Raw genomic sequence first — 21,117 nt, forward strand, 5'->3', positions numbered from 1 at the left:
TTTTAAACCTCAATTTTAAATAATTCTATTGGAAAAGGAATAAGTAGAGGACACAGCCTTTCTTGGTATAATTTTTAAAAATAAATCCTCCTCCCCAACAGCTTTAGGCATTGGGCGGGCTGTATTCCCACCTCCATAACCAGGACTTTGTGAATTTAACTACCTCCATTAATATTCCTGGAGTCAGACCTCTACCTGCCCACTCTGAGAGATGCAAATGCATCCCAGAATGACTTCAGTACCAAGTTGGCACCTTCCCTGAGGAGGTACGCCGAATACTAAATAGAGTTAGGAAAACAGAGTTGGAGAAAGGGGCAGGCCAATTATTTTCTCCTTTTCAAAGAGAAGCAAAGGACAACACTAAAGAGCTATATTTTCCTTCCTTAACTTTTGCTGTAAGAAGAGATCACACATATGTTTGTACAAGATGCTTTGTGCACATTGAAGAGTGAAAATAACACCAGACAGTGGTGTCACACACCTTTAGTCCCAGCACTCATGAGGCAGAGACAAGCAGATCTCTGAGTTCAAGGCCACCCTGGTCTGCAGAGTGAATTCCAGGACAGCCAGGGATACCCAGAGAAACCCTATCTGGGGGCAGGGAGAATGAAAATAGGCAAATATTAGTATTCCTATCCCAGTATTCAGAAGTGGGCTGTTGCCAACATCCTTGAAGCAATCTCAGCAGCCCCCTGTATCTCAGCACATTTTAGAAGCCCACAAAAGCATAGCATTACCATATGTGTTCTTCTGTGACTTGCTCCTTTTCCTTAATATGCTGTGGTCATGTTGGCTTGGCACAACTGTAGTTAAATTGTTGGGTCTTATGAATGAATTTATTATATAATTTATCTATTTTCTGACAGTGAACATTTGGGTTGTTTCCATTTTTAGTGGTTCAAACTAATGATGCTTTGAAGTGTTACATCATACATTCCTGATAGGAATGCAAAACAGCACAACTACATTGGGGAACAGATTTCATGTTCTTATAAGTTAAATATATACTTACCATATGGTCCCCAAACCTCACTCCTAGGAATTTACACACACAAATAAAAACATCCGCATGATCAGATGCTTCTATTTTACCTGCACATGAGTTTTATGGTAGCTTTCCAATGTTGTAAGAGCCAAGAACTGAAAACAATCCACATTTCCAGTGAATAGTGAATCTAAAAACAACCTCTGGCATATGATGGAATAGCACTCGGGGACAAACAGAAGAAACTATAAGAAACAAATGGACGATCACAATGGTGTTTTTGTGCAGTCGAATAAGCCACACAGGTGACTGTGCATCACATGGTTCCGTTTATATGAGATTTAGGAAAATGCACAATATTTGGCAGTGGAGGGGTTCTTATGGGTTGGAGCAAGAGAGAACTTTTGGGGAAGATGGAAAGTTAAGTCTTAATTGTGGTTACAATGTGGTAGTCAAATTGGTGACTATAGCTGTTACACTGTGTCCTAAAAATATCTTCTCTTGTCCACAGCTGTGTTGATTGTTGCTTACATTTATTTATTTTCTTAGTCTGATGCAATTCTGTTTGTCTATCTTAAAATCTTTGTTCCTTCTGCTTTTGATGACATTTCTGAAAGTCATGGTAGGGACCAACAAATCAAGAATCTTTTCTTATAACAGTTTGACAGTCTTGGATCTTACAATGCTTTTAAATGTGTCTTGAGTTGGCTCCATATTCGATATGAAATAAAGATCCAAACATATGCTTCTATTATTTATAATTTTGAAGGCTCCTCTTATCTACTGAAATAATTAAGTATTTATGTATAATGCTTTAATTATTAATAAATGTAATATAATATTCTTTCAAGACCAGGTTCTGCTGTCTGCTGTTTCTGTTGGTTCTCGTGTGTTTAGTCTCCATGTGTTTTATGATGTTTTGGTTAATAGCTTATTTTCTTTGGTATTTTATTTGGGAGTTATTTGAGGACTGGTTTGAATTTTGTTTTGGTTTTTTTTTTTTCTTCCTCCACAGAATATTGGTATTTGCCTCTGCTGTGTGTCTAATGGCACCATTGATCCAAAATGCCTTCAGTTCATTTCTTGCATTGAGCTTTTTATATCTTGCACACAATAGACCTCAGTATCCAAATTATGGCAGATATGTATAAACTCTCGATAAGGTCTTCCCCCTCACTTCGTCCAAGGTGAAACAAACAAAGTTTTCCCCATTGCTTGCCAGATAACTATTCTGAGTCTTCTTTCTGTAATGCTTTAGTTATTTTTCAATTAGCAAGCTGTCAGTAAACTTTGTAAGGAACATATGGATTATATAAGAGTCTATGTATTCTATCTACAGCTTCATGATACTCAGTGAAATCCCAGTATATAGTATTTTTGCTACTAGGAACAGTGCTAATATAATCTTTTGGGGAAACTATTTGGCACTGTCTTGTAAAATTAAATAACCAATTCAATGTGCTGTTTGTATCCCCTTAAAACTCATCTAGTAAACTCCAGTCTCAATATGATATATTTGGAGGTGGAGTCTATGGGGTAATTAATTCATGAAAGTGGAATTCTAAAGAATAGGAATTGTGCTTTATAAAACCAGATAACTTGCTTCCTTTCTGCCCCATGCAAATTCAGGGGAACTAGACATCTGTATCTAGAGGACCCTCACTAGAACCCAGCCACATGATATCCTGACTGCATGACGCTGAAAAGCTCCTGCATAGCAGAATAAACAGACAGCCTGCAGAATAGAAGCAGCTTTGTCATTATACATTTAACATGAGGATAAATATACAGAATCCGTAAAGAACTGAAGAAACTAAACACTCTCTCTCTCTCTCTCTCTCTCTCTCTCTCTCTCTCACACACACACACACACACACACACACACACACAAACACACACACACAAATCCAACCAATAAACAGGTAAATGTATTTGACAGAGAGTTCTAAAACAGAAGAATACCTAATGGCCAATAAACATTTGTGTTCAACACCACCAGCCATCAGAAAATACAGGTTAAACTATGTGGAGATTCTATCTTAGCGCAGTCAGAATGACTTGCCCTCCATCAAGAGAACGAATGATTACAAGTGCTGTGAGGACACCGTGAGAGAGGAATCCTTACACACTCCCAGTAGGAGTATAAACCGGTGCAACCACTTTGGAAATTTGTTTGTGAGGCGGTTTCTCAAGAAACTAAAAATAGAGCTAAGGAGATGACTCAGTAGGTGAAAGTGTAACCAAACAAGACTGACAGCCCCAGTTCAGAGTCCCTGAACTTGTGCCAAAGCCTGGCATGGTGGTGCTTGTCAGCAACCCCAGCACTCTTGGCAAAATAGGAGGTCAAGATAGAGTTCCCATCCGCTCATGGGCCAGCAGCTACCCAAGACCAAACCTAGAGCTTTATACCTGCCAAACACTTGTTCTACATTCCCAGTAGATTAGTTGAGTATTGAATCCATTAAAATTGAGTTCCATGGAGCCGGCGTGGTGGCACATGCCTTTAATCCCAGCACTCGGGAGGCAGAGGCAGGTGGATTTCTGAGTTCGAGGCCAGCCTGGTCTACAGAGTGAGTTCCAGGACAGCCAGGGCTACACAGAGAAACCCTGTCTCGAAAAACAAAAACAAAAACAAAAACAAAAAAAAGGAGTTCCATGTAAAAATATTTAGTCCCATGCCTGGTATATGTAGATGCACGTATTTGTTAAGAGTTTCTACAAATATTGAGCCAGAGGTCTAGGGAGACGGCTCAGTCATTTAACTGCCTGCCACATGAGCACAAGGACCTGACTTTGAGTCCCCAGCACACTTAAAAATAACAGAAATGGTGGCACACATCTGTAACCCTAAGACTGGGGGTTGGAAACAGGCAGATCCGTAGAGGTTACCAGGAACCAGTCACGCCGGTTCATAAGCTCTGGTTCAATGAGAGATACTGCCTAAAATAATTACGGTGGAAGCAATAGAGAAGGATGCTTAGCATTGACCTCTGGCTGCTACATGTGCTACAGCCCCCCCCCCACACACACACACTAAATGAGCCAGATGCAGTGGAAAGCACCCATAGGCCCAGTACTTGGGAGGGTGAAGTGGGAGAATCACTTGAGAGCATTCTGGGCAAGACAATTTGACCTCTGCCAGCTCAAAATTTAAATAGTCATATGTCCTAAACCTTATTAGGGATATTGATTAAATTTTTATGAAGAAGTCAATAAGAAGAAAGTAAAGTGCCCAGAGTTTGAAAACAAGGACATTCATTCATTCATTGCAACTGTGTCAATACTCTTCCTTTGTAATAGAAACATAAACACAGTGGAGACACACTGCAGAGTTGAGGAGGGCTTGTCCTATAATTCCCAAGGAAAGGTCCTTCATCCTTGGTTTGCCTCTGTTTACTGCTCATTACACCACCACTTCCACCAGAAAGTGTGACAGGGAAGAGAAATGAAAGCCAATGAATCTATCTTATGAGAGTTTGACTCTTCAAAGTAAGCAACATCAAAACACCGGGACATAATGACTCGCAGTGTACTCATCTGTACTGTTCTTGTCCTGCTTGCTGCAAGCCTCCATAATGCCCTACCATGTCTGCTCTCGTAAAGTTTTAAGATAAATGCGAACATTTTATTTGAAAATCAATAAGAATCATGACTTCTCTTAGAAAATGCTTCTGTGAGCAAGAATAGTGGGGGATTATTTGAATTCTGCCAACTTATTATTTTTTGGCAAGTGGGAACAGAGGAAACCTCCCAGCATAGTCCTGGAAACAACATTAATGTTCTCGTAACTCCTTCCACATCCCGTTTTACTCTTTATGGGGTTGTACTTCATTGCTCCACCACTGGTCCTCTTCGTGGCTGAAAAACCCCTTAGGAGAGACTTGCCTTTCCTTTTGTAAGCCTTAACTTCCCAGCACAGAGAGACACCATGGATAAGTGAAAGAATAAATTACAGACCACTGGGATCTAAGGTTTAACCAAGTCTCCATCTCAAATTTTACATGTGTGTTTTGTCTGCATGTGTTTCTGTGCACCATGTGCACGCCTGGTGGCTGTGCAGCCCAGCAGACAGTGTAGGATCCCCTGGGTCTGGAGTTACACTGTTGTGAGCTGCCATGCAGTGCTGAGAATTGAGCCCAGGTCCTCTGGGAATATAGCCGGTGCTTTTGAGCACTGAGCCACTTCTCCAGCCTCCTGAGTCTCCATCTTAAGGTTTCATCCAACAAAAGCAGGTTGGTGATTTTGTCGTTGGGAGCAACCTTGCTTCCTCAGTTGCAAGAAATGGAATCAGTATTTCCATTCTCTACAAGCAATTGAAGTGGGTTAAGCTGTTCATCAACTGCTGTGTTCTGGATACCTTCTAAAATAACTGGGGGCTTCAGACTATTGTTGGACAATAGGTCATCTTGCCAATGCCCCCTTGTTTAGTGGCAAGCAATATCTACTCTCATTCTTAAAATTAGACCAAATAGCTATTGCTACATAATTGTAACAACAGAAGATTCCTGTTAATAATTTTTCAAAGATTTGGATGTATTCTTGATAAAATATGATCAGATATGATGCTGTCTTTTCAATTTGGGGATTTAGAAAGTTTATTGCTTTGAAAATACATATACTAAACTTGGTGTATACATTGATCCACCTTGAGATTCCTTCTGAGTTTATTTAGCATGGCCAAAAACAGGGTATTGGTAAGTAATTTAGAAGTCGAATAATTTTGTCATATTTATTTTAGAATTAAAGACAATACAATCTGGAGGAAGAAAAGGAAAATGCCTGACAGGCCTTAGCCCTGAGAGTCCTAACTCATACTCAGATTGAAAACTAACATTAATGGCCAGGTATGGTGGCACACACCTTTAATCCTAGCACTTGGGAGCCAGAGGCAGCCAGATTTCTGTGAGTTCAAGGCCAGCGTGGCCTACATAGCAAGTTCCAGGACAGCCAGGGCTACCTTGCCACCACCACCACCACACCCACCCTCCCACCCCCCCGCCCTCATGCCTCAAATTAAGTAACAAAATAGTTAAATCCACATCCCCTTAATTTAATCAATATAAGGTTACACATGATGAGGTTATAGCAATAATCCTGATGACCCACAGACCATTATAAAACATAATTATTATACTATTGTGTGTGTGAGTTAACCCAATAATCAACACTTTGTGGTGGCTTTGAGCAAAATTCCTTCCACCACTGAAGGACATCAGGAGAAGACCATAGTTTGCAGTTTTGTTTGCTGTTCCACAGTAAGGATCCTTTGAAACAAAATAGCCAAATAATTTCATCATCCCAAAGAATGGAAACAACCGTTGATGCTGGCTCCAACCAGAACGCTCCAACCAGAAAACAGAAGTGGTTCCTTCTGGTTTAGGACAAGCAATGAAGCACAGTGGCAGCTGAGAAAACAAATCTTATAAATGGCTCTTGTCAACATGAAGAACAGACTGGCTCTCTGGCCAGGCAAGTTCAGCTGAAGTGTATTTTGAAAAACAAACCAAACTAACCAACCAAACAAACAAAAAACCGAATCCTTCTGCTTACAAAATCAAAGGCCCACTGAGGTGCCCACCATGCACCTCTCTGAATTTTCCTGGGCCACACTGGTCTTCTGGTGTCACCTGTAGCAAGAACTAGTGGTCAAAAGAACAATTCTTCTGTCTTTTCCCTCCTCCTCACAATCCTTAATAGACTCTTAAAGCACTGACCAACTTAGCAAACAGTGTGTGCCAGTTACCTGATATTCATTAGATGCAAACTAATTGGTCAAAGTAATAGGAATATAAACACAGAGAAGGCCTAGCTTAGATAGCTAAAAACATGTTGCTACTCTAAGCCCAAAATATCTTAAAAATAACTTGTCTTTATTCTATTTTCTTTAGGACACATTTTCAGCGGGTGAAAATAAGTATCAAAAATATACACTATACGTGCTCAATATATATATATTTTTAAAAAACCAAACCAAAAGAAAAAAATTTTAATTCGATCATTCGTAAAAATTGCAGTTACAGTGTTTATTTAGCAAAAATATTTTTATCTGGCTACTTAGCATCATTTAATATGCAACATTAAATAATCATTGCAGTATGTCATCAAATATAATTAGCAAAAGTATTTTTATCTGAATACATATCTTTGCATATATTCGACAATAAATATTCATTGCAGCGAGATATCAAATATAAGTTTTTCTCTAGTTTTCGTAAATTTATATGATTCCTATTTAGTAATAGAACAGTGGAGTTTTTTTTTTAACCTTCTTATTAAAGGCTAATGAACACAATTATCACTTAAACACCCACAATAACATGTTTTCCAATCTTTTAATAATATATAAAAAATAATTTAAATTCCCTTATTTTTTTGTTTCTCTACCCTGAAGTTTCAACAAATATATAACAATTCTTTGAAGGGCTCTCAGAGTGGGTTTTGCCTTGTTCCCAATGCTCCCAAACACACACATACCTGCCTATATTTGTACCCATCTGGTTTTACTGCATATTAAAAATACTAAAATTTACTCCTATTTTTCTAAGATCAGCAGGAAATTATTAGTCTCACCTTGTGATCAAATGGCTCATTTTAAAATAAATAAATGTCCGTTCCCTTAGTAAGTTCCAGAATATAAAAGCAGATATATATGATTATTTTGAAAGAAGGAAACAGTTTCAAAGAACAAACTCATAAGATGCTATTCTCTTAAGTCCCGTGTCTGGAATCGAAAATCAGACTTTAAATATTTCTTTACATTTTCAATTGTAACATAACTAAGTCCTAAGGCCACTATGCTAGATAACAGGCAACTAAAAATTGGTATCTCGTTTCACTTAAGGCAGTTCACTCACCGAACTTCAGCTCATGCTGCATACACCCCAAAAGATCTCGTCTGTCACCACTCGCTGACAATGTGCTCTAAAGTAAGAAACGAGAGCTGGATTGCAATGGTTTACTTACCTTTTGGTGTCTTGAAAAATTCTGGCAGGACTAAAATGAAGGTGATCACTATTGCCACAAATAATTTAAGGAAAGCTGTTTCTGTCATGTCTACTCACATGACACAAATGTGTTCCCATCGGTAGCTTGATAGTATGTTGCTTCCTGCTTCTCATCTCTGCTCTACTTCAAGTTCCTGAGATTCACCTCATACTCACTTCCGTTTGGGTCTGACTTTAAAAAAAAAAAAGTTACCCGGGACTGAGACTTCTTCATTTTGAGTCACTTTGCCTAATAAAGCCACCCTCTAACAAGAACTGTTGTGCTAACTGATAAACACGAAAGATGAGGAAATGGTCTTAAGAAACACAGAGGGTCTGGCTCCAGATTTAAATCTGTTTCTCATGTTTACCAATGTGTAAGAACAACATGGTACATGTAACCTACAACATAATAACCAAAAACCAAAGGACGAATGTCAGTGCTACCCCAGTTTATAAACATTGTTCACTCATTTACTTAGTAAATGATAGTTAATCTCTCTGAAAGCCAGACACTGTGCTTGGTTCTGGTGTTTGGAAGACAGTAAACAGTGCAAGATATGAGCATAAACAAGAGACTTATGAAAATTTGGGCTTCTGCTTTACCGTTGTCTCTGCAAGTGGCCGAATGGAACTTGTTAATGTTACGTCTATAAACAGCGTTTACTATGACGCAATCCACATTCTTGTTCTCCTTGCAAAAGAAAAAAAAAATCATTTGTTTTAGAGTGTAAATGAAGGATAGGGGAAAACTTTGATGAATACAGACAGCATACATGGCAAGCAAATGTTCTTACTTAGACAATGCAAGTAGTTAGCATTTCCATTGCCCCCTCACCCCACCCCCACCCCCCACCCCTCCTCTGGTTACAATAAAATGTAGCCAGTATTTCAGTTTGTACTTGGAGCAAATGTATCCTTTGCTCCCTGCTCAGTGCTGCAATTCTGTAACCAGTCCTTTCCGCTGACCCTCTTTTGTTCTCTCTCACCCTCTCCTGCGCTTTATGGAACAACAGGTGGGTGGGGAGGGAAGGGACAAAGATTAGATGCGCCAAGAATGAACTCATTTGTCTTTCCACTGGATACTACAGTTTACATACACATGGGAATCCTCAGTAAGGGGATTGGAAGACCTGAGCAGTCAAAATAGGGACAGAATTCCCAAGCCTATACTTTATTTTGAGAATATCATAAAGGATTATTATGTGAACACTAGCCAGTAGGAGTAAAGTTTCCACTTAAGGACCATCTGGACCCCTTGATACTCTATAAATATTTGTAGCCTTCAGCAATAGGGGCTTACTGTCCGGTCGTGGAGGAGCAATACCCTGCAATGTTTGTGGGGGTCTATGGGATCCCTTTGGCCAATAATTCAAAATGATGTTACTCACTCCTGGTGCTGGGAGTTGTATGTGGTAGTATATGATGTCTAGTTGAGATACTGATCCCCCTGCCCCATGATATGCTAACTCCATTTAAACTCTGTATATAAATATACATCTTAGAAAGCTTCTACAGTAGTAGAATTCCATACGACTTCTCAAAGGCCTTTAGTGTTGATGGTCCTTGGCACAGTTCCTCCTCTCCCCAGCCCTCCCAGTCCTACCCCATCATTCCTCCGATTACAACGTCCCTTTTATCCCTTTATAAAACTATATTCTATTTTCCCCTTCCTTGATATCTTAATGTCTATTCTTTCGCCTATAAATGTTGCAATAGTACCTTAAAATACTCAGTAATTCTTATATCCATATAAAAATTGATTTAATGGCTTCCTATGTTGTAATATTTCTGCCAGGTCTGTATTAGTCATTTTCGGTTGCTGTGTCGAAATGTGAGCAAAACGACTTAAGGGAAGAAAGATAAATTGGGCTCAAATGTTGAGGGGCTTCAGTGCATAGTCACGTGACTCCACTGCTGCTGGGTCTGTGCAAGGTGAGGCAAAGTATTGTGCAAAACATGGCAGAGCAACGTGGCTCACCTCGTGGTGGATAGGTCACATAGGAACAAATATATCCATTAAAAGCAATCCCCCAGCAATCTATTCCCTCTGAGAGCCCATTTAATAATTCATTCAGCTAAGAGTCCCATGGATTAATCTATTAATTAAATCAGAGCTTGCATTCTGATTCATTTATCAAAAATCTGTCAGCTGGTAGCCAAGCCTCAAACACAGGAAACTTCGTAAAACATTTTTTTTTTAGAATCAATCAAACCATTCTGACATAATGCATGACATTCCAATGCACACATGTACATACACACACACAAAGCATCACAACTGCTATTGCTGCTGCCACCACCACCTTGCTTCCTACCACTCTGATTCAATCTGGTTATCATATTTTTAGACACTTTAAAGTCAATTTTCTTGAAAGGCCCTTTGTCCTGGCTACAATCCTGTGCTCTGCACCTGGCTTCTCTGGTGGTGTCCAGATGGTGGCTATCAGGAGAGCAACAGAAGGCCCATAAATCCTAGACCACAGGCTGGCTGCTCTGAGGATACAGGGGATCAGACCCTTTCAGCCAAACTGGAACTCACTTGCTAGACATTTGTGCTATCTCTGACTCACCAAATAGTAAGAAAAATAATGTTATTGTCCATGATCATTTTTGTAGATTGCTAATCCAATTAATTTATTTTTACATTTACTGTGTGTGTGTGTGTGTGTGTGAGAGAGAGAGAGAGAGAGAGAGAGAGAGAGAGAACACTGGGCAGATACAGAGGATAACTTTTAGCAGTTGGTTCTCTCCTTATAGAGTGTGGGTCTTGGAGATCAAACTCAGGTCATCATGCTTGATGGTGTAAGACAAGTTAAACATGAGTCTTCTCTTTCAAATACTGAAAAACTTGTGTTTAGGGCAAGTGTGATGGTTTGTATATGTTTGGCCCAGGGAATGGCACTATTAGGAGGTACGGCTGTTGGCATCAAAAGGCCTGTGTTACAGATCACTCTAAACTCAGGATGTCACACATAGGTGTCACCTGTTGCTATGGCAACCACATTATCTTCCCAAAGTCCACTTCCCACACTTAACCTGCAAACAGGTTACATCACAGCATATATAAAAGAAAGACCCTTCCCCACTTTCACCTTCTTTTTCCCTTTGTCTTTCTCTTTCTCCCCTCTTTGTTTCCAGTAAAACCTCTTACATGTGGAACTGCTTTGGCCTAGTGTGTTATGTCCAGATGTAAGCCACTATTCTAACACATCAGTGGCCCTGTTGGAAGAAGTGTGTCATTGTGAGTGTGGGCTTTAATACCCTTGCCCTAGCTGCCTGGAAGCCATTCTTCTGCTAGCTGCCTTCAGAACAAGGGTTGGAACTCTCAACTCCTCCAGCCCCAAGTCTGCCTGGACACTGCCATGCTCCTTCCCCTTGGTGATACTGGACTGACACTCTGAACCTGTAAGCCAGTCCCAATTAAATGTCATCCTTATAAGAGTTGCCTTGGTCATGGTGTCTGTTCACAGCAGTAAAACCCTAAGACAGCAAGGAATTCAAAGCTTTTTATCCCTCCCACATTGTAAGACTTCTATGCCAGTTTTAATCCCGCCCACGAGTAAAGCCTGTGGTCACACAGAGGCTCCTGCTACATCCCAGGAATTTGATGACCTGAACTGTTAGTGACTCTTTTCTCCTAGGAGCAATGCCCTACGCCCTTCCTCTGCTTTCATTTCCTATATACAAACTCTTTCCAGTCAATCAAATATGATTTTAAGGACAGACCCCACCCAATGGGGAAGACACAGTCACCATCTCCTAAGTTAGGAAAAAAAAAAACCAAACACATTTTCCGTTAATGTGCAACTAATCTTCCCTTCTGAGCACACCCACCTTATCAAGATGAAGCTTTGCCCTGTGCAGATGCTTCCGTTGGAGTGCAACCAGTAGCAAGTGCCTTTACCCACTGAGCCATCTTGCCATATTCGGTTATTATAAATGTCTTCAATCATTCTGCCTGCGGTTACTAACTGCTTGAGATATCAGCAGAACAAAAGCCAAAGACAAATTCCAAACATCCAGTGGGTGTTGGGTCTGCTAGAAACAAAGAATAATCCCAGTGTGGCACAGGAACACACAAACAAAACAAAAGTAGCTTGGCAAGTGTCTTAGTCACTGTTCATTGCTTTGAAGAGACACCATGACCCAAGACAGCTCATAACACGAAGCATTGAATTGGAGGGATTGCTTAATAGTTTCAGAGACATAGCTCGTTATCATCATAGTGGGAGCATGGCGGCAGGTAGCCGTGCTGCTGAAGAGAAAACTACAGCCAGAGAGAGAGAGAGAGAGAGAGAGAGAGAGATGGAGGGAGGGAGGGAGGGAGGGAGAGAGAGAGAGAGAGAGAGAGAGAGAGAGAGAGAGAGAGAGAGACTGGGCCTGGTGTGAGCTACACCTACTCCAAAAGGCCACACCCCTAATTCTTGTAATCTTTTCAAACAGTTCTACTCCCTGTTGACCAAGCATTCAAATATATGAGCCTATTAGGGCCATCCTCAATCAAACCACCACAACAATGAAATTTCTTACTGGAAAAAGGCTGCAGCAAGACAAAAACTAAACTAGCTATCACATTGGAAGAGGATCTTCACTTGGTTTTTATTCTAATGCAGATGGAGACTATGCAACTTGCAACCCCCCAGAACTGGATGGTGTAGTGAGAATTCTGGTGACTTAAAAAAAAAAAAAAAAAAAACCAGTTCTGTTATGTAAATGTGTTTTTGTTTTAATCCAGGCTGTAGGACATGGGGTAACCTCAGTTTATCCACAGCAGCTGACTATTTGCCTCGTGGTATTCGGGCAGGAACCTGATCCTGCCAGCTGCAGATAGTTTACTTCTGATGAGTCTAGAGAGAGAATGAATGTCAGAGACTAAGGGGTGCACGCTGAAGAAGAAAATGGCTGCTGCTGGTTTCTGCTCCTGATGCTGCCATTGGTATGGGTGAGAGAAAAGAGACAAGAAGTTGAAGATTGTGAAGATGGACTATGAAGATTGGACTTGACCCAAGGAACTCAATGCCCTTAGTCAGCAGGAAGTCATTTAAAGACACCTACACCCCCTTTCCTCTCTAACCTTCTTTCTCTCTTACCTGGGTTTGGAGTGTTAGAAAGAATAAGCATTAGAAGGGAGGAAGAGATTTTTAAAAAACACAAATAAAGTAGAAAATAATGCCAGTGGGCTGAGGTCCAACCTCACTATCTTTCACAATTTGCCAACTTGTGAGATGGCTCAACAATTAAGCGCACTAGCTGCTCTTGCAGAGAACCGGGACTCAGTTCTCAGCACCCACATGGCAACTCACAACATCTGTAACTTATGTTCCAGGTGATACAATGTCCCCCCCCCCTTGGTTTCCTCAGGCAAACATGTGGCACACAGACGGGCATTCAGGCCAAACACCCACATATATAAAATAGTAAAATAAGAATTTAAAGGAAAGAATTGATGTGATGGAATGAAGAAAAAGGGAGGGGAGAGGTTGGCTACTTCAGTCCCTCAAGTTCTGGGAATGTAGCCCAGTCTTTGTGTAAACAATATTTTACCAGGTGGTAGAGAGTAAAAGATTTGCATAAAAGTTTTACAAGGTGGAAAAATTTTATAGAATATTGGCTCTTGTCAGATTAGCAACTTTTGTTAGAAAATAAGACATTTTTCCTTACAATTATCTTTCAATGCTCGATGACAAAAATTAAAAACAATAGGCCAAAACGTCTTGCCTCTTCTGACCACCATAAATCATCCACTTAAGTGTTCCCAGCTGAAATTTCTAAATATATAAAGTACACCCTTATACATTTGCAGTCTAAATACCAGAAATTCTGAAAATTTAAGCTATACTTTCTTATAATCAATTCAGTTTTAAGTGAGAGTCCCTCAGAAACATGCAGGTATGCTAAATTTTTTAAATTTATTTGACTTTCTATATTTTGAAGATAAAACTGAAGCAATAAGTGGTCATGGATGTCTGCAATCAAAGCGCTTCAGAGGTGGAAGAAAGAGTCCATGTCATCCTCGGCTACTTAGTGGGTTCAGAGCTAGCCTGGACTACAGGATACTCTATCTAAAAACAAACAAGCAAACAAAAGCTGAAGTAACAGAAAAGTTGGAAAAAAGATAACTCTGAATTATTGGCGAGGGAAGAACCAGGGCACAGTGCCAGTCAAAGCAAAGCAAAGTCCAGCTATGTGAATAACTTAGTGTCTAACGTCTAGGATCCACTCAGGATCACCTGGAATTCTCCAAAGGGCTTGGATGGCCATCAACAGCATCTAAAGCTTGTCTTCTAGGTTTAGACTGCCTCCATTCCACAGCTTCCGCTCTCCTTGGTGGTCATCCCCTGGTATTGGAATCTCCAAAATTCTGGCAGGAGATTCCAGAACGTTGGAGTCATGGAGAAGAGCTTGGCACCGTGAAGCGAGCACTTTCACCAACAGCCTCTCACAGGCTCTCTTCATGGTGCCAAGCCTCAACTTCTCTGCATGACCCATTCAATCCTGGACCTTCAATTGCTACTCTGGCTGCACCTTCACCAGTGGTCTCTCCTGGACTCTCACAGTGCCAAGCCTCGGCTGCTCTCCGTGATTCCTTCATGTCTGCAAAACCAGTACCTTCTGGGAGACTGACACGGGACCAAGTGTGGCTGCCAGCGCGATGGGACAACCTTGGCCACCTCTGGAACACTGCTTTTGTGTGCTGAGTCTCAGGAAACACTTTCACCCCAGTGCTGCTGGTCTCCTCTTAATCACCACTAGTTTCTCAGCTCCAGCTAACCAGCATCGATTATCCCAGCAAAGGAAAGAGTTCGTGCTTGTGGTTCTGGTTTCTCACAGCCAATTCTTCAGCCCTAGCTAACCAGAACTACAGATTCTCAACTCAAAATATGCAACGGTCCCAATAGAGTCTTTAAGTGACTCTCCAACTTTCCAAGCCTGGACCTTCAGAAGCCAGGCCTCTATCCTCTGTATTTCTATCAAGACTCTTGTTTTCTATGCTCTCAGAGAACAGTTTACCAAGCTTTGAACACTCCATGACTTTTCTAGTGCCAAAGTTTCCAAGTCCCTTCATAATTCTCCCCAAAACAGAATAGACAGCTCTATCACATCATTACCTCATTACCCCATTACCCTGGAACTAATGTTTGTCTTAGTTAGAGTTACTATGGCTGTACGTGCTGAAACATCATGACCAAAGACAAGTTTGGGAGGAAATGGTTTATTTGGCTTACACTTGGACATTATAGTCTATCATTGAAGGAAGTCAGGGCAGGACACTGGAGACAGGGGCTGATGCAGAGACCATGGAGGGTAGTCTAGTTTCACTGTGCCTTGCTTACAAGTCTGAGTGCAGAGGAAGGCTAGAATTCTGTAAAGTCCTTGTGAAAACTTAATGCAGCCTGTTTAGTCACTTCTATAACCCAGAATCATTAGAAGTATCCATTAGCTGGCTTTGATAAGAAAAGCTACATAAGTTTGGGATGCCATGTCTGGCCAGCCTGTGACCAGGAAAGGTTAAGGAGTCTAGTTTGAATGGCTTCAGCAGGTTCTTGATTGTCATGTATAGCTCAGCTTTCAGCTCTAGACATTACTCTGCTCTTTAGAGAAACTATGATCCTTCAGAGTCTGCCTTGCACACAAATTATATTGCTGAAATCATCAGGTATCTTTTAGAGAGAAGCCAACCTTGGTGTTGGTGTGGGCTGACAGCTAGACACAACGACTGTGTAATCTTGTGGTGGCCTTTGCAGTGGCTGCTTGTGGCTGAGGATGAAGTGATGTGTAATCCACACTGCTGACTACATCATACGGTGGTTCTTAGACCCCACGTCATTTCTTTTATCCCTACCGTTTCATTTTTTTTAAATGTTTGTGGGTTTCTGAAACAAAACTAGAACTCAGAAAATTTGAACAGGGAAAGGGCCTTCTATCCCAGACACAAAAGGAAGAAGAAACCATGTGTGACCATGAGATTCTTAAGGGACAAGTGTGATAATATCGTGAAAGGGCTTTGGCATCAGAAAGCACCACGGTTAGCAGTCACTCTTGGGGACAGTGGTCCTGAGGTAGACAATTACTCTATTTAGCATGAGGAGTCATGCTAACTTTCAGGATTTGGGTTTAGATCGACCCTGAAACCCTCATTTTTGTCATTCTCAAATTAATTGTCTTTCTTCTTCAGCCAGACTTGAAGGTCGACTCTGGTCTCCTCCCATGAGGCATCCAACCCAGACTCTGCTCTGCAGCGGGTACTCCGTGGAGGAGAGAATGCTCCCTTTCCTGAGCCAGTGTGGTGGAAGTGTTCATCCCGAGGCTGTGTGTGAAGAACGCTGCTAGTTGAATACTCTGGCTTTGATTTCCTACACACACACACACACACACACACACACACACACACACACTGAATAGCCTTATTGTGTTTTATTTTAATTTTAACCCTATGTAGTTATCTATCATTATGTGAAATTAATGCCAGTGTATACTTTATATGAGCAATATTTTCTATTTCTCCTCCCTAGTGGAAACTTTTCTTAATTCCTTCGTTATATCCTGTGGGAAGATCTTTTTTGGTATCAGAGACAAAAAAGTAATCAATGAGGCTTATTGACCATTTACTACGTACTACCGCAGTGGTGTGCTCTGTATGGACTACTGCGTTCGACTCCCTGGCAGCTCCCTGAGGCAATTACTCTAATTAATCCCCTTTCATAGGCAGAGACGTATAGAAAAGTCACGTAACTTGCTCCAGAGCACGCTGCCAAGGCTCACGCTGAGCTTCAAACGTAAAGAGTCTGACTTGAGACTTTATGCACAGCTTCACTGCCAGCCTGGGTGAGAGGGTTTGTTAGGAAGGGTCATTTGTAAATAACGTTAGCACAGGGATGGAAAGATGGCTCAGCCATTAAAAGCATGTATTCCCTCCTCCAAAGGATTAGAGTTTGATTCCCAGCTCCCATATTGTGCAGCTCGCAACTGTCTGTAACTCTGAGAGCTCTGGGAGGCTCTGTGGTATTCCAGAATCTCTGTTGTAGTCCAACATCTGCACACATCTTACATGTACATCTCACACACACACACACACACACACACACACACACACGGTGGGGGATATTTCTACTGTTACTACTACTACCAATAATGATGTAATAATAATTAATAATAATATCATCATCAAATGCAAATGCACCCCTTACTTCAAGCCTGGCTACACATTCTGCGATAATTCTTTGTCATGGAGCACCATACTGCACATTCTGTGATCTTCAGCAGATTCCAGTAGCTGTCCTCTCTGTCCTACTTTTGACAACAAAAATGTCTACAGACATTGCCATAGCCCCTGGGGGAACAAAACGGTTCCCAGATGAAAACCACTGCAGTAAACACTTCATGCCCATTAAGTCATCCAGTGCCTGCAACAACCCCAGAAGGCTTTCCTCACCTCAGGCCAGTTCTGTTCTGGGTAATCTCACCATCCAGGTGAATTTGAAGAAACCATTCAACAGCATGGTGTCTCTTGATTGTATTACTCTCCGGTAGCCAACCTACAAGGCAACAGACAAATCCTTCAATTAACACATTTTGTAAGGAAAATTATCTCTTCTTAACAAGGTCTGTTTGAGCCCCCCCCCCACTGGGGGGGAGGGTCCCAGGATTCCCCAATCTCTTCATTCACATAGCGTGTCATCCAACAAATATTTACTGAACACTTAGGTTGCTTCGTGAACCTTGGAGAATCGGTAGCAGACAGGCAAAAATCCCTGTCTCACTTCCTAGTGCAAGTGGACACTCAAATGAAAGAGAAATCAAGTAGATAATGAAAATAACTTATTGTCAGGCAATGGTCCGTGCTCTGAATGAATGGGCTGGGCACAAACTGGCTATGTGAGGATGCTAAGAGAGCCTTGTTATGGTCCCATTGCCATGCCACGTGGGACAAGGCTTAAACCACAGGGACAGAAAATAGATAAGTGGTTGCCACAGGCTAGAGATAGACAACATAGAGACAGACACGAGGGAATTGTTAGAGCACAGAGATGTTCCATGACTACGTTGGGTTTTGTGGCAACTGTATATTAGTTAAAATTCTGGAGCTATATACTAGAAAGAGTAGCTTTGTACTATATGTAAATTATTACAACATTCTCCCTCCACAGTCTTTCCCTTCCTTAGTGCAGTCTCTTTGCTATTTTAGAAATGGAGGTTATTGAGAAAGGAGCTATAATGTTGTTCCCAACGCTGGCATATATCCCCCGGGCAGCTCAAACAGCACTGACCAGAAACTCAGAACCTCAGAGGAGGCTACCAGGAGACAACCGACATGTTTCATCACATCCCGTGGTTGCAGCAAGGTTGTGGCAAAGCACAAGGGCACACTGGATATCCCCCTTCCGTGGTGGGGTGAGGCAGCTGGCCAGCCTTAGAAGTATAAGCAGCTCTTAGAACCAGCTCCTTAGAGAACCAGGAAAGGTACTGGGCCTGTCTCAGGTCACAGGTGAGCGTCACCCCATCTATTTCTTCCTCAGAGGGGGAAATCTGGTTTGATCTGCCAGCACTGGACTGAGGATGCTCAGAACTGGGCAGCCACCCCAGGCCTGCTTATTTAAGCTTCCTCAGAGGGAAGCTTATATCCAGTCCACATACTACCAGCTACTTTGCAGCCACTGCCACCCCCACCCAAGTCACCTATGGCTGGAAGGAAGGACTTGTTTTAACTAACAAACCCTGCAGTACTAAGATAAGCAGCCTGTGCAGGAATGAACCTGTTGAAACTGCTTTCTTGCCTTCTCAGCTAGCGCCCTCAGAAGGGACAACCGGCCTGTAATGAGTTCCCTGGGTCTCTGAGGTATTCCAGCCTCTGGCCACAAAGCTTTGGGTAACTCCTTTGATATGGAAGTGCCTTATCTTAGATATGTGCATATAGAAGTGGAAATACATGATCAAGACATCCTTCACAACACTAGAGCAACATAGCAACCTTCGATTGTTTGATAACATAAAACATTAATGGCTCAGTCTGAAAAGATGAGATTCCCATAGATGCAGGCTGAGACTTCAAAGCATCCAAAACAAAAGCTTGACTGCAGCAAGTGAGGCTTTCTGTATCTTATTAACAGCATTTCTTGACTTCCTTGGGGTTGGCCCAGAGTATGAGAGGCCTTTGTTCCCTCTCTCCCCGGTATCGTGTAGATTGGTATCTGACTGCACTGTGCCATCTTCCTGATGTCTTTGTAGCTCAGGTCAGCTGCTTATTAAACAGCCAGAATCTTTCCCCAAGTGCTCTGTGCCAAGAATAGACACTGAACACAGAAGCAAGTGTGAAGGCAGAGGGTGCGTGTGTGCTTAAAAGTTGAACAAGACTGGGGGGGGGGGTGAAAGAGGAAGCGTGAAAACCAACGAGCAGTGTGGGGTTTGTGTGGCTCTGATTCATTGTTCACTCTCTTTTCCATAACGAGCAGTGTGGTGTCTCCCGGGCTGTGGATCACCCCATATGATCGACAGGTGCTGATGGATACATCCGAGGCAGGCCGACCATTGGCACTCACAGCAGCAAATCTGTAAACATTCATACAAAGTGTGGCTATGAGCTTGCTCTCAGAGAACATGAGAGCAGAAACCAAAGTGGGTTGTTCTTTTCCGTTATTAAACAGCCATCAGGAAATGATATATCAAACACAGAGCTGGAACAGTCTTTAAATTACGAAACGACTAATCAGTAGGCACGCAACAGTTATTTATTTTTTTTAGCAGTGTATAACAAGCATATTGAGATGTTAGGCTGCTTATCATAATACAGGAAAACAAACACAAGCACTTCCTGTTCATCTCCTCATTCTTGTAAGATGATGGAATAATTAAAGTCTTCTAAAATTTCATGAAACTTGTGGTATAATACTGTAAAATAGAAGAAAGTTTCTGTTTGTATGTGTTGCAATGCTCAGGGTGGGGCTATTCTATTCAACAGAGTGGCTATTTTATTTCTCAATGGTTTATAGGACAAGGGTATTTTTCATTCATTCATTTATAAAATATTTATGAATTCCTGTAGCAGACATTCTCCACCAGTCAGAGAGCCAGGCAAGTAAACCCATATTCATAGCCAGAACATACCACAACAGAGAGAAAGGTGCCCTGGGCACTATGGGTGGGAGATGTAGGAAGAACACAGCAAGCTTTGAGAGGCCCAGATTCAGCAAATATCAGAAAAGTGTGTGTGTGTGTGTGTGTGTGTGTGTGTGTGTGTGTGTGCAGATTCAAAGGCCTGACTGTGGGAAAAAATAATGGGGTATAGACAAAGCAAACGGTTCAGAATGGGCACAGTGCTAGAGTGGCAAGCAGCAGCTTGTTAGACCACGAGGGGTCTTAAGCCATGCTGTGGTGAAACATAAAAACAGCAGTCAACAGGGTCGGGTAGCCCCACCTCCAAGTCAGAAAGTGTGGTCTCGAAGAAGGGATCTACTTACAGATGGCCAATGGAAATAGGTGTGTAAAAGAATGCATACTGCTTCCCATGTCTGTGTGGAGCAGCTGTGAGGTAAATGTTCTGTAAGGGTCTGAAGGAGAGGAAAGTACCTTCCTTCCACATGTAAAGAATGAGTCTTCCCAGGAGACAGAGCTCATGCTCACGGGCCTGAGGTCAAATCATGATGCTCTATGAGTTGACAGGAAACTATGCCCTATCTGCTGGCCACATGGTCTAGAGAACAAAGGGGCCTTAGCTTTCCCTGTGCCGGGGGCAGGCTCCATGACTCTCACACGAAAGGCAGGACCATGCTCTTACCACATTGCCTCAGTTACTTTTCTGTTGCTGTGATGAGACACCATGAACAAAGCAACTTAAAGAAGGGAGAGTTTATTTCGTCTTACACTACAGAGAGAGAGTCCATAATGACAGGGCAAGCATGGTGGCAGGCACCTTCAAAAGCTGGCAGAGAGCAAAAGTGATGTGGGGGTGAGGCTTTAAGTTCTCAAAGGCTGTCCCAAGCGACATACTTCCTCCAGCAAGGCTGACCTGGAACTCCATAGGCAGACTGTGCTGGCCTCAATCTCAGAGAGTCACCCATCTCTGTCTTCCAAGCTCTGGGGTCACAGGTGTGTGCCATCACACTCAGCTCTTTTAATTAATTAACTAATTACTTATTTGTGTGGCTATGT

General features: G+C 41.9%; 1 protein-coding gene across 12 annotated transcripts in view; it reads right to left on the reverse strand.

Annotated features, from left to right (window-relative positions):
* The window catches only part of Tmem156 (transmembrane protein 156), a 33,967-nt gene extending 25,305 nt beyond the window's left edge, over window positions 1-8,662 (reverse strand). For 5 of the 12 annotated variants that reach the window (XM_017321214.1, XM_017321213.1, XM_017321209.1 and 2 more), the window contains exons 1-3: window positions 8,575-8,662; window positions 8,047-8,157; window positions 7,840-7,906 (exon numbers count right to left, since the gene is read on the reverse strand). In XM_017321214.1, the coding sequence (XP_017176703.1) occupies window positions 7,840-7,906; window positions 8,047-8,103 (124 nt within the window). In that variant the 5' untranslated portion in view covers window positions 8,104-8,157; window positions 8,575-8,662. Of the gene's footprint in view, window positions 1-7,839; window positions 7,907-7,948; window positions 8,162-8,574 lie in introns of those variants that run through there. The other 7 variants (XM_030254502.1, XM_017321216.1, XM_017321212.1 and 4 more) reach the window with 5 other exon arrangements.
* Between the last annotated feature and the right edge of the window lie 12,455 nt (window positions 8,663-21,117).

This window comes from Mus musculus, chromosome 5 (genome assembly GCF_000001635.26).
Source record: "Mus musculus strain C57BL/6J chromosome 5, GRCm38.p6 C57BL/6J".
In the NCBI taxonomy this organism is placed as follows: domain Eukaryota; kingdom Metazoa; phylum Chordata; class Mammalia; order Rodentia; family Muridae; genus Mus; species Mus musculus.